We start from the raw sequence: 26,825 nt of genomic DNA on the forward strand, positions 1-26,825 counted from the left end.
AAAGTTAACATTTATTTTTGTGGGTAAGCAGATTGAGTGAGGTAATGGAGTATCCTTTATAACAAGTTCATATGTCTTCCATAGGTGGATAAGTGGAGCAGCTGTAGTCAATGCATTTTACTCTGCAGGCAGAAATCAAATAGGTAAGGTATATTCCTAAATAATTCTTTACTGTTCCCTAACTTTCTCAGTCCACCATTTGCTGTATGGCCAGTTTTTTATACCCCTCTAAAAATAAAGCCTGTATTGAGTTACTGGTTCACTTCTTGAAATACCCGTGTATTCGTGCACCTCTTTTGACTGTAACGGGAAAGTTAAAGTGAGTATATCACACAAGGTAGTGTGAGATCTATATCAGAACTCTACCAGTGGACTTGTTCTTCAGCATCAAGTGAAGCAGCTAGACCTTTATTTCTGCCTAGGGCAGAATGTAGCATAACCTCATCTCAGTGAAGTGCAGGAAAGGCCTTGGACATACCAGATTGCAGTACTGTTTCACACTCAGACTTTACCTGAAAGCATACTTGAGCCATTTGAAATTTCTTTTTTTATTTTTTTATTAATTATAGTTTATTCACTTTTCATCCCAGCTGTAGCCCCCTTCCTCATCCCCTCCCTCCTTCGTCTCCTCCCATGCCCCTCCCCCAGTCCACTGTTAAGGGAGGTTCTCCTCCCCTTCCATCTAACCTTAGCCTATCAGGTCTCATCAGGACTGGATGCATTGTCTTCCTCTATGGTCTGGTAAGGGTGCTCCTCCATCAGGGGGAGGTGATCAAAGAGGCAGCCACTGAGTTCATGTCAAAGACAGCCCCTGTCCCCCTTACTAGGGAACCCACTTGATGACTGAGCTGCCAAGGGTTACATCTGTGCAGGGGTTCTAGGTCTTCTCCTTGCTTGATCCTTGGTTAGACTATCAGTCTCAGAAAAGACCCCTGTGCCCAGATTTTTTGGTTCTGTTGCTCTCCTTACGGAGCTCCCACAGGGTATTAAAGCAGATGCTGAGACTCATAGCCAAACTTTGGGCAGAGTGCAGGGAATCTTATGTTTAAAATTTCTTAATGTTTGAGTTGCTTGAAACCTTGAAAAGGTCAGGGAGCAATTACTGAGATAAAAGTGCAGGCAGGAAGGAAGAAAACAAATAATCTTTTGTTTGTGGTTAACTACCTCTGGACAACGTTGGCCCAAAACAATGGTCCCTTTGCACTAAATAAAGGCAATATAGTCCAAGAAAAAAAATATTTGAGACACATTAGTGTATCTTACAGACATTGCATTTAACAGGAACTTTTATTCTAAGAAGACAACTCAAAGGACTAGACAAGGGGTAGAGATTAGAGTCCAGGGGAGCAGGGAAGAATGATGTCACCCAGGGTGAGGAAGAGGGTGCTGTTTGGCTACGGAGCAATGACTCCCTAACAAAATTTCTTAGCAGGAGAGGACTAATGGCCATTGTTGCGCTTTCTTTAACTGACCAGTTGGCAGCTGTGAAAATGTGCAAGTGACCTGTCAGTGACAAGCAATACTGTGATGTTTACTAGTCAAGCAGTGATCTTAATAGAGCAAATTCTCCTTTAAAAAAAAAAATGATCTGACCAAGTTAAAGGAGCTAATAACCTGCCAGGCTGAACCTGAAGACTGGTATTAATATGAGCCATAAAAATCCCATCCCTTATTTAAAGAATGGCATCTAAGGCTATAATTAAGTCAGCTGCATCTCTGTGGTTAATGTTTAGCCTTGACAGCACATTTCATAAGAACATTTTATGTAATGGGTGGGTTTTAATCAAAGTACATAGTGTGGGAGATAATGCTCAGTGTAAGTTAATAAAGTACTGCACATAATTTTTATACTTCAAGCTAAAAATAATCTCTTGGTGCTGTTTAGCTCAAGCAGATACACTTGAGCTATGACTTCCACCAAAATTCTCCCAGGACAAAGGTTCACTTTTATTATTTTGTCATTTGGAAGTGGTGGCAATGGCAATTTGCCAACATACTGAAATGTCTGAAGAAGAAATTTGCTTTCGAATATTCTAAAGTCACCTTTGTAAATATCTAATATTTATCCTTGAAGCTCATGGAAGGATGGGTCATATTTATGCTGTTTTTAAAAGATATTTGTTGCTTTGTGTTAAGTATCTCTTAAATTTCTCTTCTTCTTTGTGTGTGTTACTTAAGATCAAGGTCTTTCATTTATATTCTTGATATCCCATATAGGAAAGGCCCAGAGTTTTGCATGTAATATACACTCATACTACAGATTCTTTATTGAGTCCAGAACATAGTTCTGGTGTTACCAAGTGAGTACTAGAATTCTAAAACACGTAAAGTAAAATTACTGAATTATAAGCATCCGTCTTGATTCATTTCTAAGGTCAGAGGTTAACTACCTCTGGACAACACTGGCCCAAAACAATGGTCCCTTTGCTCTAAATAGAGGCAATATATTTCAAGAAGAAAAAAAAAAAGAATTGAAACACATTAGCGTATTTTACAGACTGGGGTATTCAGCAGGAACATTTATTCTAAGAGGAAAATGCCAAGGACTAGACAGGGGTGGTCATTAGGAACCAGAGAGCAGGGAAGGATGAGGTCATCCAGGGTGAGCAAGATAACGCTGTTTGGCTGTGGGGCAATAATCACCTCCCAGAGTTTCTTAGCAAGAGAGAAATAATGAGCACTGTTGCACTTTAATCTGGCTACAGGCTAGGATAAGAGGGTAGATTAGATTAGGGTGGATTATAGGTGGGGCAGGAAGCGAGAACATTTCTTAGGAAGTTAGTCATTCTTGACTTGAGCAACACGTGTGAGGAAGATGCACCGTCAGACTTCCCTGCAGAAGCAGCAGAATGTGCTTTCGGAAGGACAGTGCACCACCGGGTCTTTGCCTCCAGCTGTGTCAACTTTGTAGAGGAAAAAAGGCACCTAAGCTCAACAGAAGAGGTTCACATCGGGGGTTGCGTTCTGCTAGCACTTGCTTCTGCTAGGTGCCTTTAGAAAAAAAAAATAGTAGGCAAGAGACTGGTATCTAGAAAGGGGGAAAATGTTTGATGTTTGATATTGTCAAGTGGCTGTGAGGCATAGAAATGGAGAAAGTTTTCAGCTTACTACAGATGTTGTGCCAAATGTGTAAAAGGTCCTATTCACTTATCTACCAAGCTTTTTAAGTAGACAAATTTTATTCTTTGAGATTTTCACTTTTTAAAAATATGTATTTGTTTATGAACGATTATTTATTCAGTCAACACATATTTCTGAGTACTAGTTATATTCCAAGCACTGTCTGATTTAGGGGTTCTAGAGCTAATGAGCTTAAAAACAAATGGGCCAAAGAGTATATATGTAAATGTGTTTATAAACAGATGAATCTCTGATCTTGTAGAGCTGAGGTTTTGAGTTCCAGAATGGAATGAACAAATCAGATAAAGAAGGACTCCAACTATAAACAAGAAAATAAACAGAATTCAGACCAGTCATAGGAACCCTGATAAAAATAAAATAAGGTTAAATGACAGAAAGATTTGTCTGACTGAATGGTAGTTTATTTTAGATAGTATTGTGGACAGATATAAATTCAGAGATACCACTGAACACTATGTATTATTGAGTAGCTCTTCCTTCCAAATATTTATACAAGGGAAAGGGCTTCCTTAGTGTAGTATATACTTTTTCTTTGCCCCAAACTCCTTACAGAGGAAAAAAAAATTCTTAAGAGAGATTGGCAGGTGAATTGTGATGAATAAATCATAGGTCATGTACAGCCCTGGCTCAGTCACTTTGCCAATATCAATAATAAATGACTGTGTTGGTTTCTATCACACAGGACTTTTGTTATCTACCTGAGTGAAACTGACATAGTAGAAAACAGGTTAGCAAGCATGCTGCTGCTCTTGACAATGCCACAGATAAGTCTTCACAAATCTTCCATCATCTTTTTCCCTTTAGTCTTCCCTGCGGGCATTTTGCAGCCCCCTTTCTTTAGTGCTCAGCAGTCCAACTCATTGAACTATGGCGGCATCGGCATGGTCATTGGACACGAGATCACGCACGGCTTTGATGACAATGGTAAAGTATAGGTAACATTCTCCTTTGGCTGAGATACATCCTCCTAAGCTTGAGAGTTAAAACTTATCGGTACAAAACTCCGTTTGTTTTTCAGTGTATTGTTGACCTAAGTCTAACTACATAGTCATTGTTCTATTTAAAAATTTCCTTAAGAAACGCAAAATATTAACTGGCAGTAAGAAACGTAATGTGTGCGTTATATTCTGAGAGACTGAAACAAATACCCTGAGAAAGTACAGGAGTGCTCATCTACACCACTAATGATGCTCAGTCCTATTGAGTATGACTTAGCTCTCCAGGCTCATTGAGGGCAGGGTCTGTGTCCTAGAGAAAGATGTTACCCATCCAAGTTCCTGTGTGGCTCTTAAGCTGGGAATTTTGTGGTTTTATTTTATTTTTTCATCCATGCTTAATATGCAAATTTAGATCCTTGTAAGCAGTAGGCATTTAAAGGTTCATATGCTTCCCTAAAACAACCAAGAAGACTTACAGTTTTAGTGACAGTCAAACAAAATTGAAATAAATACAGAAGATATGCAAAAAAAAGCCATAGCAAAAATTGTAACAAATTTTATCTCACAAAGTTTTGACTAGACAGAATTCTAGAAAGCCAGAGAGAGGAGGAGACAGGAGAGTGACACCTTACAGAGAGTCTTACTAAGATGTCTGTTAGTCGGTGAAGCAGTCTTAACCAGTACCGACTAACAATATTTCCATTTTTCAATGGTAACTTACAGAAGCATTCCACACATTTGTACAATGTTATAAACCTAGAATTGGTGGGATCGGCATGTAAATTCAAATTTTGGTTCATGGCCCTTTTCTTATTCACTGTATCATAAATATTTAAAAGATGATAAAAATTAAATGTCAAAACATATAAAATATATAAATGTATTTGGAGGTATAAAAAGGGAAATATCTGGCAGAAAAACTCAAGGAAAGGAAAAGGATGCTTCTCTCTGTGGCTAAAGTAGAAAGAAACAGGTAGTTACTTTTGTGTAAAGGATCTGGGAATATGAAATGAGTGCCAGAATAAAATTTTTGACCTTTTGAACCAGTCTTGGTTCAGATGGAAAACATCCAGAATAGTAAGACGTGCTTTCAAGGTTAGGGTTTTTCTGGTAGCCTCATTTGCAGTAGCATGAGCCAAGTGGATGAAATGTCTCTCAATTCCAAGGCACATTGGCAGAAAGAGTTCAGGCTTTCCCAGAGAAAGCAGGGGTCAGGGGAGTTGGCAGTTTCTCCCATTGTCTGCCCCATGTCATGGTCACTCACATGGCCGTACTTTAGTTCTTTCCACTTTAACCTAGAGAACTTGAGATGGAGGGATTGTGTGCATGTCAGTATGCTTACTGTGATTTTATAGTTTTGCAAAATGTCATTGAGGAGCTGAAATGACGAGTTGTAAGTTGTTTCTTACAACTGCACATGTGGATCTATTTCAAGAATTTCAATCATAAAATAAAGAGAAAAAAATCTTATTCCCATTTTTATTGTAACAAATTTTCTTTTTTACTAATACATTACAGGAAGAAATTTTAACAAAGATGGAGACCTCGTTGACTGGTGGACTCAGCAGTCTGCAAATAATTTTAAAGACCAATCCCAGTGCATGGTTTACCAGTATGGAAACTTCACGTGGGACCTAGCAGGTGGACAGCACGTATGTCACCAGCATTCTCCAGAACAGCTTTAGACATTCAATCATGAGTGAAATGTTGGTGCTTTCTTTAACAATCCTAATAGAGACTCTCTTTAAACAGCTCAATGGAATTAATACCCTTGGAGAAAACATTGCTGATAATGGAGGTATTGGCCAAGCCTACAGAGTGAGTGTTTATATTTATTCTTATTTCAGTGAAGGGGGTGCTCATTTCTAATGTTTACCCATTTCTTTGAAGCCTTTTATAAGAGACATATATAAGCAGAAAGTGAAGAATGGAAACTGGGAATCATGTTACGAAAAGAGGGTTGTACATATGCTCATCATAAGGGTCAGGAAGGGTGACGGCATGGGACAGGGCCTAGGTAAAAAGGAAACACTGAACATTACAACAAAAGACATGAGAAGATGCGTAGACCTGGAGAGGACACAAAATATTTCCAAGAAATAACCCCTGTGACAAATTTCTTCATAAAGATGTCCATGCAGGGGATTATTTCAGGGTCATTTACAGTAAAAGTGGGACCCTGAGCTCCCCAGCAGTTGAGGCGGCCTGTGGAGTTGATAATCAGCACAAATGGCAGATATAACATTAAGCTGCAGTCTGCTCGCTGAGAGACAGTTAAGGACCTGATTGTGATATGGCTCCAGCACGACCATGAAGTTGGCCCAACTATTATCCTGCAAGAATTACTATTTTGGAATATTAGATTTCACAGCTAGCCTTGCACTTATATTTGTATAGAAGTGCTTTATCTACTTATTTTTTTTTGAAAATTTTGTGAGTGCTATATTTAAATGATTTTCACACCTTCCTCCTTCCTCAACTCCTCCTGTGCCAACACTCTCTCAAATTCATAACCTCTTCTTTACGTCTATATACATATATATTATCTGTGTATATATATACATATATGCACACACACACACACACACACACACACACACACACACACACACACATATATATATATATATATATATATATATATATATATATATATACCTACATACATACAAAACCTACTGAGTCCTTTTAGTGCTGCTTGCATGTGCATGGGTTTACAATTGATCATTTGGGATCGGATATTCATCAGGGGACTCATTCCTATAGAAACTGATTCTCCCTTTTCAGGCTGCCATTGACTGCCTGTAACTCTTCATCTCAGATGGAGCCTTGTGAAATTTTCTCCATGCACATTGGCATGTTGGCTGGCAGTGTTTTGTACATCTTGTTTAGGCAACACTATTATTTAGGTTTCATGGATACAGCTTTCCTGTGATGTCTTAGAAGTACTATTTTACAGTGAGTGTCCAGATCCTCTGGCTCTTACAGTCTTTCCCCCTCAATACTTTTACAAAACTTGCTTTAGCACCATTTTAGGTGCTAGGGAGATACCAACACAGCTTCCATAAAAGATGTCAGTAATTGAGAATGTGAATACAAATTAAATGATGATCCAACGAATGCCAGTGGAAGAATGGTGTTTCCAGAAGCAACAAGGAGGAATCAAGATGAATTTGAGTGTACCTCTTGACCCTGAACCAGCCCATGTATGAGAGAATAAGCAATCTACTTGAGATGACTTAAAGAATAAGGTGTCCATGAGAGAGAGCCAGGTTTTCACAGGTGGGATGGGTAGACTATTTGAGGACTAAATAGGATTATCTGGTCATCACTGCAATCTTGAGGGTAAATGGTGATTGTGTCAGGAAAGCAAAAGCATAACAACAGAACAGAGAGATGACTGAAGGGGCCTACAGTGTGCCCATAACACAGAATCGTGTAAGTATGAAGCCTGGGAGATAAAGTCAAATAAAAGTCTCAGCTTATGACTGGGGAATGACACACTGCTACTATCTTGAATGCTGGGCGATTAATGTTTGTTTCTCACTAGGTGGCAAATAGCATGCATTCACCTTTTCGGTCACAGGATAACATTTTTTAATTTCCAATAAATATTCTTGAGCATTATCCTAAGACAGAGTTAGAGTCATTAGGAGTGGTTTGCTCCATTTTGGATTTGTTAGTACAACTTGTTAGTTGGCATAATTCTTCATGTAGAAGCAATTAATCCAGTACTGAGGTCAAATCCTGCCCTGAGGATCTCCAGTAACTCCATGCTTATCCTGCTGTGCCCCAGGCCTTATTATCTGTAATCCTTTTGGAGTAAATTCCAGATTAACACAGAGCTGAATTTTCAAAGGCAACTTACTATGATCTTGGTATCTTCTTTCAGAGTTTCTCTTCCTCAGTACCCTGGCCAGTGTAACTCCAAATAGTATATTTCCTTTCAACTCGGAATCCCCTGTCTTCCACAGACTTTTTCCTTCCTTCGCTCTGGCATTAATGCTCATGGAGAAAGAATCTATGCCCATTATGGAACTTGTCTTTGTTGTTAACCATCTCTCAGGGACGATCCATCTTTGTAAGGAGTTATGCTATAGACTGGTTTTGAGTATTATGCAAGTCATTGTCTTATGCGTTTTGCCCATCATTTTGTTGATTCAGCCAAACTCCCTGTCACTCCATGTTGACTGGAAGTGGCAGGTGTTCTACTACTCACCTGCAGCAAGCTGAGAATTGCAGTAATAAAAGAAAGTACAATTGTACAAACATTTATGACAACCTATGAGTTCTTCACATGTAATGATTTGCCCCTCTGCTAGACTGTGAGCTCCCTGAGTGGGTAGAAGCGTATGCCTTCCCTGTATCCCCAAATCTTAGGCTGGTTAAGGTTCACTATTCTATGTTGATGATAAAGAGAAAGAAATTAAATACATGTTTTACTTATGTAATTGATGAATGTTCTTTATAAGAAGTTAGAAAGGGCTGGCAAGATGGTTCAGTGAGTAAAGGCACTTGGAACCAAACCTGACCACCCAAGTTGAGTCCCTTAGAACCATTTGGTAAAAGGAGAAAATTGGCTCCTGGAAGCTGTCCTCTGATTTCCACACATTCACCACATTATAATCACGTACACCGTGCACCAATAAGTAAATAAACCAAAAAAAGGTAATTTATTTAATTTTAATTTTTTATTATTTAATTATTTAAATTTAATTTTTTAAAGAAATTACAAATAATCTCTCAGGAAGTTTATTATTAATCCACATTAATATTATAGACATCAGAGCAAAGCTAAATTTCTCAGTAGTGAATATAAATTTTTGAAGTTTCAGAACATGTTGTGATATTCAGGTGGCCAAAATGCCTTTCTCCTAATGTTATTAAAAATTACTTTACTTTTTGTCCTATATTGAGGGGAACAGAGTAGTTACCTATCCTTAACCTTGGGATCATAGGATACTAAAGCTATAAGGAATCTGAAGAGAATCCCTTAACTTTTGGCAAGAATCACTCAGACTCAATCTGGTGTCATCTATTTTGCGAAGAGTAGTAACTCAGCTAAATATAGCAATTGCAGATGACTCCCTTGGCAACCCATTCCTCCAACAGGCTGAACTCACACATCTATCCATAGAACAATATGGAGGTAAGACTTTCATCATGTATTCAAGTCATCTTATCATAAAACTGACACGTAGTGTGATCATCTGACCTGCCTGGCTCTTGTCATCTGCTAATCAGTCTCGTATTTTCTCCAAGCATTTATAGATGTATTCTAATCTTCTTCCTAATCCATGAAAGCATTGCAAGTTGCCATATCTAAATGTCTTATTACAGTCATTTGTTGTAAAAGGCAAATTACTTGGACATGTGGTCTTTTGCAATGTATTTTTTTTTTTATAAATTTACAAATTATATACTTTTGTTTTGCTGTTTAGGCCTATCAGAATTATGTTAAAAAGAATGGGGAAGAAAAATTGCTCCCTGGACTTGACCTGAATCACAAACAACTATTCTTCTTGAACTTTGCCCAGGTACTTTATCTCTGAAGCTTGATAAAGGTGAAAATCATTTTGAGTTGCAATTTTATCCAAGCTGGGATATTGCATGCTGAGTTTTCTTTTTTTAATCAATTGGAGCAGAGCATTTGACTTGACTAACTTGCATTATTTCAACAGGATTGCTAGGCCATGTTCATTATAAATGATTACGTTCCTGGTTGCCTTTCACACGGCATTATTTGAAGTTAATGGTTGAATGCAAATTCCAAACTAATTTTGCTTTTCCCCCAACCTGTCCACAATGCTCCATGGTTACACCTGAGTGTGTTGCTCTCCTTTGTCTGTTCATATCTAGGTGTGGTGTGGGACCTACCGACCAGAGTATGCAGTCAATTCTATTAAAACAGATGTGCACAGTCCTGGCAATTTCAGGTACGTCATTATGAATAATAGCCGGGCTGCTCCAGTATTGACTCCATTACTTCCATGTTTCAAATGTGGCTTTTTAAAAATCTTATTCTGTACCATTTAAGAACACTGTGGATTTGTCCATGTGCATCCATGTACAGTGTGTGTGCATGCACATGTGTATGCATGTATGTGTGCTTATCTTTATTTGTAGGCATGTGAATGTATGTGTGTGCATGTGTGTGTATGTATGTGTGCATGTATTGTGTATGCATACATATATGCCTTCATATGTGCATACGTGCATGTATTGTGTGTGCATGTGTCTATGTCTGTGTCTGAGTATATGTCAAAGTTAGGACTCAACATACCACGTTGGGTAATTCTTTCACAAGTACGGCTTTGGCTGCTCTGTCCTCCAGAATCCATTTGTCCTAACCAGTGCCTGATGGATTGCAAAGACGATGTCACCTCTTAACAATAGCTTGATGGAACCACCAGTTAGTAGAACATATTTCTAAGAGGCTGTGAATGTTAGTTCCAAACCACGAAGAAAGATTTTCCTTCTACATTAAGGGAAGCTTTTACTACTTGGAAGTTCTCAGGCATTGAATAACCTTATCTAAAACACTCCAGGACTGAGTGCATTACAGCCAAGGTCAGAGAACGACCCAGCAAGGCTACTAGGGGAATGCTTTTTGAGCTGGAAGACTGTGAACATGTAAGAAAGAGACCAAAGTGTTAGAAGAGAATCCCTGTAGCCAACCTTTGGATGTTGAATTCTACATCCCGTGTCAGTTAGGACTGGCATCCTAATACAGTTCCCTTCTCTCACACTGTCACATTTAACACCCACTTGCTGATCAATACCACTTTCCAAGAAGAAAAGTGAAAAAAAAAATAACTGAAAATGTTGTACTCTGGAAATCAAAGTCTGAGAACAAAAAATAAGTTATTAGCTAATTTTTTAAAAACTCTACCACAAATGAATGTGAATACATTAATTTTCTGACTACTGAGAGAAACATATTTAGTTGTAAAGTCATAAGTAGCATTCTTAAAACATCTTAAACTTTGGCGAATGCATGTGGCTTTTCCCTAATACAATCACTGTCACTGTCATCAGCAATTCTTTAAAAATTCCTTCACACAATAACAGCTTATTGCATCTTGCTCTCCATGTGATATGAGCATAGTTAGTTCTGTTATTTTATCCGTACTAACTGTTTTTGGTTAACTGCTCTCCAGAGAAAGTCATTGTGGATCTGTTGCCATTATGCTTTAATCCAAGAGACTGTTAGTTTAAGTTTAAAAGTGGTATTTGTTGTTGTTTTTTGTTTGTCTGTTTTTGTTTATTCTTTTGAGCCCCAACACTGTCAGCACATTTTTCGAAAAGTGGGTGTTTTTTTGGTTGTTCTAACTGAAGTTTTCAGAAGTTAAAAATATAAGAATCTATGTTTGAGGATAGCAGAGAACATTTACTTTTTATTATTAATTACACTTTATTTACTTTGCATCCCCCCTGTTGTTCCCTCCCTCCTCCCCACCCAATCCCTCCCTTCCTCCTCCTTCTCCACGCATGCCCCTCCCCAAGTCCACTGTTAGGGGAGGTCTTCTTTTACCTTTCCTTCTGATCCTAGTCTGTTAGGTAGCAGAGAACATTTATAAATGCATATAAACCAGTTTGTCAGATTCCTGCTCTGTATGTTCCTATGAACATAGGCAGATTTCTATAAAGATCCAGATTCCTTCAGGTGGTAGGATTGGGCTGCTGAGTGACCTGCCATCCTTGGAGAACAGGTGTTGCACATTAGTTTTTAACAAGTAAAAGTTGGTGCCTTTTGAGCACTGACATTTTTATGTTGGCCACTGGACTAAAATTTTCTTTGTTTAAAGTACATTTCTAACATACTTGCTTTACCACAGTATCGTGCGCCATACTTGATGTTACTTTGTTTTGATAAGACGGAGCACTGTTACTATTGTTGCTTATGCTTTGGTCTCTTAGCCTAGTGACATCCTCACAGTAGCATGTCCAGGCCAATGTCCCTGTGCTGGTGTCCTTCCCTTCTCCTTTTGCCTTTTATTCAGGTTTTTCTGCTTATTTCTCTGAGCGCTAGGACTAGCTATTTTTCAATGTTTGGCCTCAGTTTCTTTACATGTAAGAACTTAGTTATAGAGAGAATTGCTGGAAGATCCATGTTAATGGATCTAAGGGCCTCTTACTTATTTGAAAATTATTACAGGGATTTTGTTTTAAGATAAGAGACCTGGATATAATAAAAAGTTTTCTGCAGAAAGTTATGGACTTTGAGGACTAGAGAAATAGCTCAGAAGTTAAGAGTTTGTAATGCTCTTGCAAAGAAAGTGGATTCAGCTTCTAGCACACATATCAGGAACCCAGAACCACAATTGACCCCAGTTCTAGGAGACCTAATGCCCTAAACTGGCTTCTTCTGGCACCAAGAATGCATATGACACACATACAACATGCAGATAAAACACATATATGCAGACAAGACATGTAAAATAAAAATAAAGACATCTTTTAAAATATCTGTTATGGACCTAACAGCATTTCCAGGTCAGCTAGTAGTTCTGTGCTGATAGTTGCTTATTTCTTCTGTTTGCATAATTTAAGATGTCAATGAGTGTTGATATAGTAACACAAGGAGTTAAGTGTGTGACTGCATTCTACCCCAATATTTTCACATAAACATGTGTAGTAATTTATATCTTTAATTTTTTGTTTCTGACACCAAAGATATTATTGTTTTTCATTCATAATAAGAGAAGTATGTGCATATTTTAAGATTAAAGAGAAGGCCAGTCTTTTGTAAAGGAAATTACTATTTTCTCTAGAGGTAAAAGGATTTCCTTGGCAAAGCCTGAGGTTACGGTTAGTGTTGGAAACAGGCTGTTTCCTGACCATTCAAAGTGAATCATATTTTAAAAGAACTTTAAAAACTAAAAGTCCTCAAGTTATTATTCAAAACTGGTGCTTGGTGATTAATCTGAAACTATTTTCAGAATAGTAGAAGGTTATTAATCCATGCTTAAGCAGGTACACTATCAAGAACAAAAGATAAACTATTTCAAAACTGGAATTCCAATATGTTTATGAAGATAGTCTTCCCAATATTTTATGCAGCTACTTTTATGGGCACTTAGTTTCTTTTCCTAAGTTAGTATGCTTAAGCTAGTTGTTCTTTGAAATGTTTCTTCCACTCACTTTAAATATTAGCATCAACCCCTGATACTTTACAACTATCAGGATGGGTTCTGATGAGTTGAATATTCACCTGCATATTATTCTGTGTAGTGGAATATGTTCTCCTTGACATGGCTTTGTCATGAAATGATCGTAATAATTAGGAAATCATAGTGACTGGATAGTCTATTCATAGGTGGAACCAGTTAAATTTGAATATAAGTATTAATTTCAAATAACTAATAACAGGTCAGAGTACCTACTCATTGAAAACAATTTATTCAGTAATTTAAAAAGTTCACTTACTACCAGATGTGCCGGTACAAGCCTTTAATCTCAGGACTTGGGAAACAGGGGCCAGCTGATCACTGTGAATTCGAGGTTAGCCTGGTCTGCATAGTGAGATCCAAGACAGCTAGAGTTACAGAGTAATATTCTTTCTCTCTCTTTCTCTCTCTCTCTCCATCTATCTATCTATCTATCTATATATAACATATACAATATATAATAAATATATATATAATAAAATTCATTGACTTTATGTCTGGAGTAATATAATATATTATAGGTCTAAAAGTCCAATTCAGTCACATAAATGTTCAGCTCCCTAAATCTTTGATGTTTTTAACACAAGTGATTGTTGCACAGGACATATATAGCACCAACACAATTGACTATTTTACATACTAGAGTAAAATTTTGAATGAATCACGTTAAGAAAACAATGAAAATTTTTATCTTCTGTTAATTAAAATGCAAACATACAAGTGCCAGAGTTTTAATGTAGCCAAAGATTCACGTAAATATTGTAGGCAATATTAAGAAAATATGACCTCACTCTTAAAGAAAAGATTCATTGTTTTCAAAATGTATCGTCTCCAAAATAATTATTCATATCACCTATCCAAATATTTGATGATATAAATTTCATCTATCATTAATTGCACACCTGACAAAGAAAGAGAAGCTGTTAGCCTAATTATGCAGAATATCATTATCTAGAAGTATTGAATGGGAAAAGAGGAAATACAACAAAGATGGAGAGTTGAGGGTTCATGTGTTGACTGTATCTGCATTGCTAACTCCCAATGGTGTTTTTCCAAGATCAGAATTTCTTTGAGGTGTTACATGCCTTTAATCTCAACAGAAGCAGGTGGATCTCTATGAGTTTGAGGCCAGCATGGTCTATATCATCACACCCTGTCTCATATATGTATATGAAGAAAGGGAAATAGGGAGAAAGGGAGGGAAGTAGGGAGGAGAAGGAAATCAAAAAGAGAAAGAGAAATGTAAAATTAAGGCATAGATTTGGACGTTTTCATTGATATTCTTGTCCCTCAGTATCTATAACACACACTGGGTAAAGAGCTTTATTTAAGTAACAACAAGACATTGGGGTTCTTCCATTTTTCACATAAATACACCATCAACCAGGGAGCTGCTTCTTCTGAGTAAAGGATGCCCCCAGCCACCATCATTGCCCCCTCCCCAGTATCTAAATAAATGATATCTCCTCCCCACTGAAAGAGTGGTTGAGCCTGGACTCTGAAAGAATTAAGACCATCAAAATTTCTAACTTCTAAGATTATTTTTCTTCTTTGAGAAGAGGTATTTCTTTGTAGCCCAGGCCAGTCTTAAACTTACTGTCTTCTTGCAGGTTTCCAAATTAGAATGTAGAGATTAAGGGATAGCCTTCAACTCAAGCCTGCTGCAGTTATTTAAATCCTTGACACCTGAGTGCACAATGCTGGCAGAGCTTCCGGTTCATGTTCCAATTCCAGAACATCCAGGTGCCATTCTCTTAAAGGTCCCACAAGGGCCTTGTTTACAATAGAGGAATGCTTATGTCTTTCGTGAAACACTCAGAATTGCATCCAAGTCCTGTACAGGCCAGGTGTCTCCTTCCCAATGGTACTTGCAGATATAGCATCTTCAGCGTTGATCAACACCCCACTTAACTTCAAATGCTGTATGAAGAGGATATGTCTTTAAGACTCCCTTAATAGTCCCAAAACACAAACAGCCCAAACGTTTATGTCTTCCCCAAGGATGGGAATTGAGGTCATGGAGTGGGATGAAGCAGCAGCTGAGCGGGTTAATGAGTGACACATTGGGAAGTCAGGCTGAGATCCTCTCTTTCCTTCAGTGAGGAGAAGGGAAAGCAATGCTGCCTGTCTCTTCCAGTTGTTCCATAAGAACAATACTTGTGCTCATTCTCCTTCATCTTGTCCTTTGACATGCATTCAGCATGCGCTGAGTCAGCAGGTACATATAAACCACTTAGTTGGCTTTGAAGTTTCAGCAGAAAGCAGGCTACCCACAGCAGTTTGCTCAGAGAGTTGACAGTCTAGTGATATTGTGACAGCTTTGATAAAGATAGGACAAGTGGAGGGAGTTAACTTAGACAGTAGTCAGAAAATGCTGCTATCCTGGTTAGGGCTGTCATTGCCATGATGAAACAGCATGACCAGGGCAACTTAAAAGGGAAAGGGTATATCGAGCTTATGCTTACAAATCACTGCCCATCACTGAAGAAAGTCAGGACAGGAACTTGGAGACAGGAGCTGCTGCAGAGGTCATGGAGGGGTGCTGCTTACTTACTGGCTTGTTCTTTCTCATGTCTTGTTCAGCCTGCCTTCTTACAGAACCTAGGACTACCAACCTGGGGGTCGCATCATCCACAATGGGGTGGGTCCTCTCATATAAATCTGTAGTTAAGAAAATGCTCTATAGGCTTGCCTACAGCCCAGTCTTATAGAGGTGTTTCTTTAACTGAGATTCTTTCCTCTTAGATGACTGTAGCTTTTGTCAAGTTGACATAAAACTGTCTCACACAGCTGCCAAGGAGATGTGCATGAAAGCTGGAAGGTGTTGGCCTTGTCATGGCTGAGAAGTGATTTCCCCAGGTATCAGGTTGTAGTCGGTGTGAGGAATGAAAATATATCAGGCTGGCATAGTTTGAGCTGGATGTGGAATGGGAAGGAAAATGCCTTACATGGACCAAGTCTGGATTTCCTTCAGGTGTTTCTGGAATTAGGTATGAGAATTATAGATTCTGTTTAACTTTTTAAGGACCGCTCAGACTTCTCCATGTAGAATGTCTGGTGGGGAGACAAGTGCTGAGATGTGTGCATGCCCTTACCCACCACTGCAGAGTTCCATAATCATGCCTTCTCTTCCATCACTGCAAAGCAATTGCCTGCAAGCTTCAGCTCCCAACCTGCAGGAGGAAAAGGGAAGGAGCTGGCTCAGGGCTGATGTGCTATTGTCACCTCTGCCTTGTTGTATTGACCTGCTTCTCCCTTCAAATGCTGCTTAGTTCAGATAGTGGGTTGAACGACTTTGTTTTGCCCATTGGTGCCAAAAATAAAAAGAAATGAACACTATTTTCTAGCCTTTTCCAGTTACTGAGACTGAATCCAGTTTCAGATTTGTAATGAGTCCTTTGGGAGCAAGAAAGAAAATAACTTCTCTATGCTCCTGACTAAATCAAATCAAGAAAAATCTACTAAGAGAAGGTGGAGAAGAATATAATATTATATAATTATATAATCAAAATATAATATTTTAAAAATACCTATATATATATACACCTATATGTAAGTGTGAAATTGTCAAATAATACTGAATCAATTAAAGTTTAAAAGAAATATATACTTAATAAAAATATTAAAATAGCTTTATAAAATTATTGACCATTAGTATATTACGATTATTATAAAACAAACTATTAAAGCACTATTTAAATTGTTTTCTGAAACAATGAATAACATGATGATTTTTTTCATCTTTACACTAAACTCTTCTCACAAAAAACATAATTTCAAATATCAATTATTCAGTTATCTTAAACAAACACATAACATACTTAGAAATTATGAATCCTTATCTTAGAATCTACTGATATTATAACTACAGCTTTGAGAAGATATATTAGATGCATCTTACAAATAAAAATCCTGGAAGGTCCTCAAACAGGCTCCAAACTCTGTGCTCTTAACTCCTGAATGGTTACCTTCTCATCTAAAAACAGGGTTAATGAGAAAATCTAACTCATTATACCAAGTTTCTGTTTCTGAATTCACTCCTTTGAGCTGCATAGATTTGCAGCTCCCTGATGACTAAGGACTTTGAGCATTTCTTTCAGTGTTTCTCTGTCATTTGATATTCCTCTATTGAGAATCCTCCATTTAGCTCTCTACCCCATTTTTTAATTGGATAGCTTGATTCCTTGAGTTCTTTATATACTTTGGAATTAGCCCTCTATCAGATATAGGGTTGGTGAAGATCCTTTCCCAGTCTGTAGGCTGTCATTTTGTTCTTACAACAGTGTTCTTTGCTTTACAGAAGCTTTTTGGTTTCATTTATTGATTGTTGATCTTAGAGACTGTGCTGTTGGTGTTCTGTTCAGGAAGTTGTCACCTGTGCCAATGAGTTTCAGGCTCTTCCCCACTTTTCTTCTAACAGGTTTAGTATGTCTGGTTTTATGTTGAGGTCTTTGATCCACTTGGACTTTAGTTTTGTGCAGGGTGATGAATATAGTTGTATTTGCATTTTCCTACATGTAGACATCCAGTTAGACCAGCACCATTTGTTGAAGATGTTGTCTGTTTTCCATTGTATCCTTTTGGTTATTTGTCAAAAATCAAGTATCTGTAGATATGTGGTTTTATTTCTGGGTCTTCTATTCAATTTCATTGATCCACCATTCTGTTTCTATGCCAGTACCATGCAGCTTTTACTACTGCTGCTCTATAGTACAGCTTGAGATGAGGTACCTCCAGAAAATCTGTTATTGTACAGGATTGTTTTAGCAATTCTGGGTTTTTTGTTTTTCCATATGAAATTGGGAATTGTAATGTTAAGTTCTGTAAAGAATTGTGTTGGTATTTTGATGGGAATTGCCTTGAATCTGTAGATTGCTTTTGGGAGGATGGCAAATTTTCACTATGTTAATCTTACCGATCCATGAGCATGGAAGATATTTCCATCTTCTGATGTCTTCTTCAATTTCTTTCTTCAGAGACTGAAGTTGTTTTTTTGTTTGTTTGTTTGCTTGTTTGTTTGTTTGTTTGTTTTTAATACAGGTCCTTTACTTGCTTGGTTAGAGTCACACCAAGGTACTTATGTTAATTGTGGCTATTGAAAAGGATGTTGTTTCCCTAATTTCTTTCTCAGCCCTATTGTCTTTTGTATATAGGGGGACTACTGATTTTTTTTTTTTAGTTAATTTTGTATTCAGCCACTTTGCTGAAAGTGTTTATCAGCTGAAGGAGTTCTCTGGTAGAATTTGAGGGGTCACTCGTGTATAATATCATATCATCTGCAAATAGTGATACTTTGACTTCTTCCTTTCCAATTTGTAGTCCCTTTATCTCCTTTAGTTGTCTTATTTCTGAGCTGCATAGCGAGCTTCTGTAGGAGCAGAGGCCCCACTGGGGAGATGCCTCAAGCGCTGTAGGTTGGCCTCACAATAGAAAAGACAGAGGATTTCTGTGGTCTCCAGAGCAATCTGGACACTGAGTATCCAGTGCTGACAGTAACTCTTTGTTTGTTTCAAAGGATCATTGGGACTTTGCAGAACTCTGCTGAATTTGCAGACGCCTTTCATTGCCGCAAGAACTCATACATGAATCCAGAAAAGAAATGCCGAGTTTGGTGATCTTCACAAGAAGTGGAGCGCCCATGGCGAGACTCGCCAAAGCCACAGAAACAGGACCTCTCCCTCTGGAGAAAGTGGGCCCTGGAAGTTTCTGCAGCTACTTGGGGGCAGTTCACAGAGATGAGCACAAGCTAGCAGAAATGAAATTAGATCACCAAACCCTCTGTGAATGGAAGGGAGGGAGCCTAAGCTCTAGCAAGCCAATCACTTCACTGTGTAAATAATGATTACTTCCAAACGGTGGCATTACCGTCCATTTCTGCTTCTCCTACAGACAGCGTGTTTAATGCCGTCTGTAGAGAACAGTGTTAACACTGGAGGCAGACTACCACTTCTGATCAAAGGGGAGAAGACATTGAATACAGTTGGGCACCAAAGCACCACAATGATTTGCCTCAGCACTCACATTTGTTTGCAACATTCACACTCCTTCAAAACTCTCCCAAAGAACTCCCATGCATACTGTGGCCTTAAGGCTTATGCTGTTTTGAACTCATTTCACCATACATAAGTTATTCATTCATCCAGCATCATTTTAGCTTAAGTACTCTCACAGCAAAAATGAGCATCTGAAACTGTGATGCTTAGATTCTTGAGGCCCCTGCAGGTTTTTGAGCAATTTCTTGCTCTCTCTCTGCCTCTCAGACCTTACTCTTTTAAAGGATTTCTAGTAATGTATAAAGAATAATTATTTAATTATTAACTACATTTATGACTGAGTAACCATTGATATAGATAATCATTAAATATTGAAGTTACAAAGATAGTTACAAAGTTCTGTAACTTGATGTGCAGATGAAAACTTGAGACTTTTTAGACCTGTAAATCATATTGGTGAGAAGCTTTAAGTACAAACTCTGGGGTGAAGATTATCACTGAACCTCTGTCTAGAGATACATAATAGTTGTGGTTTACAAACAGCATTTTCAAGATGAGGTCTGTCCTCGAGAATGGCTAAGAGAGGGCCTAAAGTGTATCTGTGTTGCTCCCTGAGTCCTTATCTCTTCAGGTTTGTCATCCAATGGAAATACTTTGATAATAAATTGAAGTTGTGATCCCCTCACTAGGCCTGTGTGCAAGCCATCTAGCTCTAGAAAGCCCATGGCTGAGTAGAGTTTGGAAGCTTCCACCGGACCTACTTCTTGAATTCTACAATTCATGGACTCTAATTGGATTTCTGGAGGCACTCTTATTCCCTTCTTGTCCCTCTGCTTACTTTAGTGAATTTCACTGTCCAACTAAGATTTTACAAAAGAGGAGCATTTCTACAATCCTTTTTTTTTAACCAAAAGTTTAAGAGGAGCACATTTCTATCAAAAATATTGGTTTTCATGCCTCTTGAAATAAAGGCCATTTGCTTGTAAATGTTTTACAGTATAATATATAAAACTGCATAGAAAAAAAAACTATACAGTTCAGAGAACTGACTTTCTCTGAACATAGAATTATAGCTAAAACCTATAAGAAATGGAACACGGTAGCCACCTGCCATCATCACTTCACATACATTATTCAGTTTGCCAATATAATGCACTAACTTTGCCCCCTTTTGTCTTTTACTCAAACATGCATTCTTTCTTATCTTCTCTCTGCCTTACATTTGTAAGATTTGGCTACGTGGTTGGTTTCTGTATGGATGTGTCATTGTCAAATAAGAGTCCATTGTGTGACTACACTACAAATTATTATTCCACCTTATTGTTGATGGACTCTCAAGAAGATTCTAGTTTGGGTTGTTATAAATGATACAACTATGCATTATGAACTGTGCTTATATATTCATCTTTACTTGAAACATCAGTAGAATCACTTTCCCAAGTCTTTCTAAAAAGTATCATCAATATTAAAAATACAGTTTCAGACTAACCACAAATATCCTTATCCTGCCCATTTAAAGCAAACATTATTGTCATGGATAATTACAATATACTTATATCACCATTTCTTTGAAATCAACTGAAATATACTTGATTACTATTTGCAGTGGTAGCAGTAGATTTCAGTTAAACAGCTATCTCTGGGTTATTTTTATCCACATCCTGTCATAGCAACCAAAGAGACAAAGTGAAAAGTAACTAGTACAAACTGTACATGGCTACTAGAATCTCCACTGGTAGTTCATTAAAGCATCTAGCTTCCAGTTCTGTATGACAGCAATTCTGGTGCCTAGACCCCCACTGTATATACAGCATACAATATTTTCTTTGGGCTAAGGGACATGTAAAAGTTAGAATAACATTTTCCCCCTATAATTCACACATTCAGACATCACTGATTGTAGCTGGTACTCAGAACCCTCTGTTCTCTCTTAATTGCAACCAGCTGTTTGTCACATTACATATATAATCTGACACATAAATCCACTCCCACCATGTTCAAGTTCTGATCAGGGAGAGTTTGTAAGTAGAGACACCAAGGCTTGAGAGCTGTTGTAACTCAGCAGTGATGATAAGATTAAGCTCCTGGTAATATGTATTGGCGAGGCGTCTGCTTTTATACCACAGTGTCTGTGTTTGAGGTGCAAGGATGCTCTCCAGGAAGTTAAGGGCTTGTTCTAGCTCTACTCTGCTGTTGCTGCCAAAGTGACCTTGGGCACATGTATATTCCCTGGGGCTTCTGCCTGTCTTACCCAAATCGAAAACAGTTAGATTCCAGCCGTTTGTACCAATACTGCCTTCCCTATAATCAGTTACCCAGGAAACAAGGACCAAAATTTTAACAAGCTTGATCCTGTGATGCTGTTACTGTTAGGCGTGATGATAGGGGAAAACTTGCTAACTTCTTTAAAGTATGCATAATTCTGGTAGCAGTAGGTAGAGCTCTTAGAGTAGAAGGCATCTGTCATTTTAGAAAGAAAATAATATTCTACTGTGTCAAAAGAAGTATAATCAGAATTTTTTTTAATTAGGTCCTATTCTCTGGGGTAGAAAATAACAACTACTTTCATAATGTTGTTTTTATGCCTAGTTGACTGTTCAAATCCCACCAATACCAATGTAAACCTAAATCTACACACACCATCTATGCCTTGAAAAATATCAAGTTAAAACGGGGCATTGGTTTCTATGCAGTCTTATTATACTTTCTTCATAGTTTCATATGAAATGTTTTTAAAAAGAATAATCTGAACTATTTTACCAACATCTCATTTTAAAGACAGCCAGTTTTCTGATTAGGTTGTTCTTATGGCTACCAAATGTTAACAGGAGTCACACTTGAAATTGGGTGACTCAGGCTAAAACCAAATGTGCAGATGTGAAGAGCATTCGGGTGACTTCATGAACAGAGGAGCCACATGTGACTATTGTCAAAATGGCACGCTTGTTGCGTGCTTGCTTTTTCTCTAGTTATATTTTATTAGTGTCTACTCCTTTGTGTTTTGCATTTCCTCTAAAACAATGAAAAATGTCCTTGCCTTTTTCAACCTCACAAACAAAATGTGCTTTTATTTGGTTTCTAAAAAGGGATCTTGGTTGTGCAGAAGAACTTTAGAAAAATAAGCATTGTCTCTTGCAGGGAATAATGATGGCCTCTCGGCTTACAAAACAAGAGGTCTGGAAAGCCTGGTGTTCACACTTGATGTTTTTCTTCTACCAAGAAATGACCAAACTTTACCGTTTTCTGCATGTTAATATTTTATTACACTTTTATAAATGCACTTGACAACACAACATCTCCAATCTGATCATATGATCTTATAAGTCTAACATTGTTTTGTTTTTGTTTTTGTTTTTTTCTGAACTGGGAAGACAAATGCATCCAAGACTTAGTTTAGATTTTCCTTAGTGATAAACCCGGCACACACACTATGAATGCTCTGGGTTCCCTGAAACATAGCATCAAAGACGTAATGCTGCAATGTTCACAGGGTGGTCTGGTGCCAGAGAGGTATAAAGAAAAATCTGAAGGGAAAATCCTTAGATTTTTTTTTTAATGAAAACATGGGGATATGTTGAATATTCATTATCATTTTACCTTTAGTGTTAAAGTATTGTTGCATAAAACAAGCGTCAGAATGTATGCCTAAAGTTAAGCAGAACTAACCCTGAAGATAGTACTATATGAGATCCATTTTTATAAATTTGGGTTTCTGAGCCTAATATTTTTCTGGAATGAGAAAGTATTGCCATTTAAAGGGTAATTTTACAATGTTATTTGGAGAGGGATGTGGTGATTCCATAACTGAAATCCCAGGACTCAGGGGCAAAGGCCGTAAGATTAATGAGTATTTGAGACCAACCTGGAATACGCAGTGTTTTAGCCCAGCCTGGGCTACACAATGAGATACTGCCTCAACAACAACAAAACAAACAAACAAAAACAATAATAATTATTTGGAATGTAAAAGGGGATGTAGGTGACAGGAAAATGGAAAAATATATCACATATCAAAATATAATTCCTCATAATAAATCAGAGTATTAAACAAACCCTTCAGTTTGATGTTTCGGGCTGATTAAGGTTTTGGTCAAGAATCTCTTCTCTTGGGACAAGCAGTCTCATTTTCTTAAGCTGCTGTTTAGCATAGTAGAGGAACTTGGATCTTCTTCTTCATGTAACCCAATGGATGGTTCCATGAGAAAGAAGCATAGGCTCTTAGAGGGCTTCCCCCAAGAAAATGCTACAAAGCTGAATAAGAGCTTATGCCCCGCGTCTTTGGTATTTTCCCCAAGGTCAGACATTAGCACTTTGTCAAACCCAGACAAAGGTTTAGTGCATAGTTCAACCCTGACATAGAAGCCTTGACCTGAACTCTGTCATTTTTAGGCTAACCTGGAATACACAGTGTTTTGGGACATTTCTACCTGGTAGATATCTTACTTACCGGATGGGCAGAGGCTAAAATTTATAGGATGAAAGGGGAAGAGACACCAGGACACAGCTAACTACCCGCCTAACTGCCTTTATGTGTTTATGCTTTTTAAGACTTTGATTGTGATTGTGAAAATCAAACTCATGCTACTTTAACTAAAACCAGAGAATTGTTGATCTGTGCCATGTGGTGTGTGGCAGATGCGAATAACTCAGCCTTTTTCAAGGCATCTTCTTCAAAATAAAGCTGGATGGCCAGCAGCACACCACAGACCAGGGGTAGGATGCTACACCACACAGCCAACACATCTTAAGATGTGTTTAACTTAAAACAGCCCAGGGTCCTGTTTTAGTTAAAGTAGCGTGAGTTTGGTTTTCACAATGTTTTCCTCAGGGAATACCCATCACACATATATGGACGCTCTGGGTTTCCTGAAACATAGCATCAAAGATGAAATACTAGTGTTCTCTACGGTACCAGAGAGAGATAAAGAAAACTCAGAAAGGTAAATCCTTAGATTTGCTCAATGAAAACATGGAGACATAATGTTGACTATTAACACACCTCTATTAGCACAGAACATAGAAGATAGGAGGAAGGATTATAGAACTTGTGATCTTCTATAATACCTTACAGAAATTAGGATGTTTCGTCTCTTCAAGAACAATTTCTCAAAAACACCTATTTTAAAAGAAAGGAAAAGATGTCCAGTACACTGATAATACTAAATAACATCTCAAATGCTTCTAAAACATCTCTCTAGACTATATCAAGCATATTTTTCTCCCCCTAAGAAATGAATTGAGTTACTCAAAACAGACTTATTATTTGTAAGAAGACAGACTTATTATTTATTCTGAAGACATACATCTTTTAAGAAATATTAATGTAAAAGCAGTACTTTCCAAATTTTATTGCCTTACATAACCCTATGTTATTTGTAAAGAATATTAAAGTAATCAAGGAATCATTCAGTTATCTCCTATTTTCAAAAATATAAGTCACTAAAAAATGGTAAAATATTTTACTAACCCTTGCTCAACATTAGCTTTACTTATTTATTGGTCAAACCTTAGGCAGTAAAGTAGCTACAAACCTATGATGTGTTTTCTTAGGTCCACAATAGATAAAACTAAGTAGAAACAGTTAACTTTTTCATATACTAGAAACTAAAACTATACACAAACCTATAAGGGGCTATGGAGACCAAACTTTGTGGATTTTCTTTCCAGAACATAGAAAATGTGTTAGTTTGTATTTGGTAATATGAACAGAATTTTTAAAAGTAGATATTTCCACTTAATGGTACTTTATACACAAACTTAAGCACAAAAAGAGCAAGACCTTCCTAAGCATGAACAGACACGTTACTGGAGAAGAGCAGAGCAGAGGGACCTTTGCACTACAAACAAAAGTGAACAACAGCTACTCGTTGTTCACTTTTGGATTCTTTATGTACTTTATATCAACTAAAGTCTCCCTTATTTGCTGACTGAATGTCTTATACTGTTGTTGAAGTTAATGCATTTTCTTTTTACTTTAAAAGATTCCCCTGTGCATTCCCTGCATTTGCTACAAGTTGTATGGGAAAGATAAATGTCTGCCCTATTTGTAGAAATGTAGAACTCTGTTCAATTTTTAGATCCTGTTGTTAACTTACTGCACCGAAAATTAACTAAATTATCTGCATTATCACTGTCTCAAAAAGCAAATCAGGATGTGGCTTTCTAGAAACTAGAGGGTGGGCACATGGAATGTCACACAAAACAAACTCCTTAGAAAGAGCCCTAGGTCATGGAGTCATGGAAGGACCTTAGCCCAGAAAGAGATAGATTGACTCAGAGAGATTTAGTGTTGAAGCAAAGATCCACCAAAAGGCTACACAGTAAGTAAAGATACCTCTCAGCCTCTATTACCTCCCCTGCAAAATGCCCAGGATTGTAGGCACCCCTCTGGGAAGGACACCCAAGCATTTGTTAAGAAACAATTTTCAACTGTATTGAAGTATAATTCCTTAATCATTACTCCTAGTATTTCCCAGCACTAATTACATTACAGACATCTTGAAGAAAATAAGGGTTTTGTCTAAAAGAGTTTTTGAATCATTTTCTTACTAAATGCTTTTGAAACAGAGAAGACAAGAACTGCGGTCCTTTAAGTAGGGATTTCCTCAGAGAGAAAAAGAGCAAAAGCAAGAACACACTCAAAACAAAATTGAAGCTTAGAGCAAGATGAAATTTGGGAGACACAGCTTACAGTTGGTTATGCCAGCATCTTCTTCACTTTGCAAAGAAAAGGCCCACTGGGCACCAGAGATCCAAGGAAAATGCTTTCATGCCTTCAAGCTTAGTTTCCTTAGACTGAAAGTTTAAAGCTGTAAAAACATTTTTGTCAGTTGGATATGTGGTATGTGGTATAGAACAACATGCCTTGCCACCATCTACCAGCAATGTCCATGGGGTAATTCCCCAGATCTATGAATATGGAGTAAAAGGGGCAAAGGGGAGTTAAAAGTTAGAGATGGGACTGGATTGACACTTCAGCAGACTTTATGAAAGTAGATGATGCTGGGTTGTTCAGGCAGAACTAATCACAATGGTCCTTAAAACTAGATACAGGGAGGAAGAGAGGGTCAGAGTAATACAATGTGAGTGCTTGACAGCTCTTCTTGGAAAGTGGAATAAACCTTGAGAAGCTAGATGGAAAAGGCAAAAATAAATAAATAAATGATCTCCTAGAGTCCCTAAAAGTAACACAGTCCTAACCAGTGACACCCGTTGCACAGGCTTTCTGAACTAAAGAACAAGATAAGTTTATATTATTTATGCCAGTAAACATATGAAATTCTCTACAGAAATACATAAAATGCTCAAGTATATGTTCAATTCATAAAATGTAATTATTTAAACATTTTCTTTTTTAATTTATTTATTTTTATTAATTACAGTTTATTCACTTTGTATCCCCCATAAGCCCCTTCCTCCTCCCCTCCGGTCCCACCCTCCCTCCCCCTTCTTCACACATGCCCCTCCCCAAGTCCACTGATAGGGGAGGTCCTCCTCTCCTTCTTTCTGATCTTAGTCTATCAGATCATATCAGGAATGGTATTTTCAAAATGATACTAAGTTCAGATATTATCTTCTAATGA

At 37.7% G+C, this 26,825-nt stretch overlaps 1 protein-coding gene across 4 annotated transcripts in view; it reads left to right on the forward strand.

Annotated features, from left to right (window-relative positions):
- Mme (membrane metalloendopeptidase) overlaps positions 1-23,294 on the forward strand; it is an 85,293-nt gene extending 61,999 nt beyond the window's left edge. For all 4 annotated transcript variants that reach the window (XM_021646304.2, XM_021646302.2, XM_021646303.2 and 1 more), the window contains exons 17-23: positions 85-143; positions 3,946-4,065; positions 5,598-5,731; positions 5,832-5,897; positions 9,521-9,616; positions 9,939-10,015; positions 18,765-23,294. In XM_021646304.2, coding sequence (XP_021501979.1) covers positions 85-143; positions 3,946-4,065; positions 5,598-5,731; positions 5,832-5,897; positions 9,521-9,616; positions 9,939-10,015; positions 18,765-18,864 — 652 coding nt within the window. In that variant the 3' untranslated portion in view covers positions 18,865-23,294. The remainder of the gene's footprint in view (positions 1-84; positions 144-3,945; positions 4,066-5,597; positions 5,732-5,831; positions 5,898-9,520; positions 9,617-9,938; positions 10,016-18,764) is intronic.
- Positions 23,295-26,825: the final 3,531 nt, after the last annotated feature.

The sequence above is a fragment of the Meriones unguiculatus genome, chromosome 2, assembly GCF_030254825.1.
Source record: "Meriones unguiculatus strain TT.TT164.6M chromosome 2, Bangor_MerUng_6.1, whole genome shotgun sequence".
Classification (NCBI taxonomy): Eukaryota; Metazoa; Chordata; class Mammalia; order Rodentia; family Muridae; genus Meriones; species Meriones unguiculatus.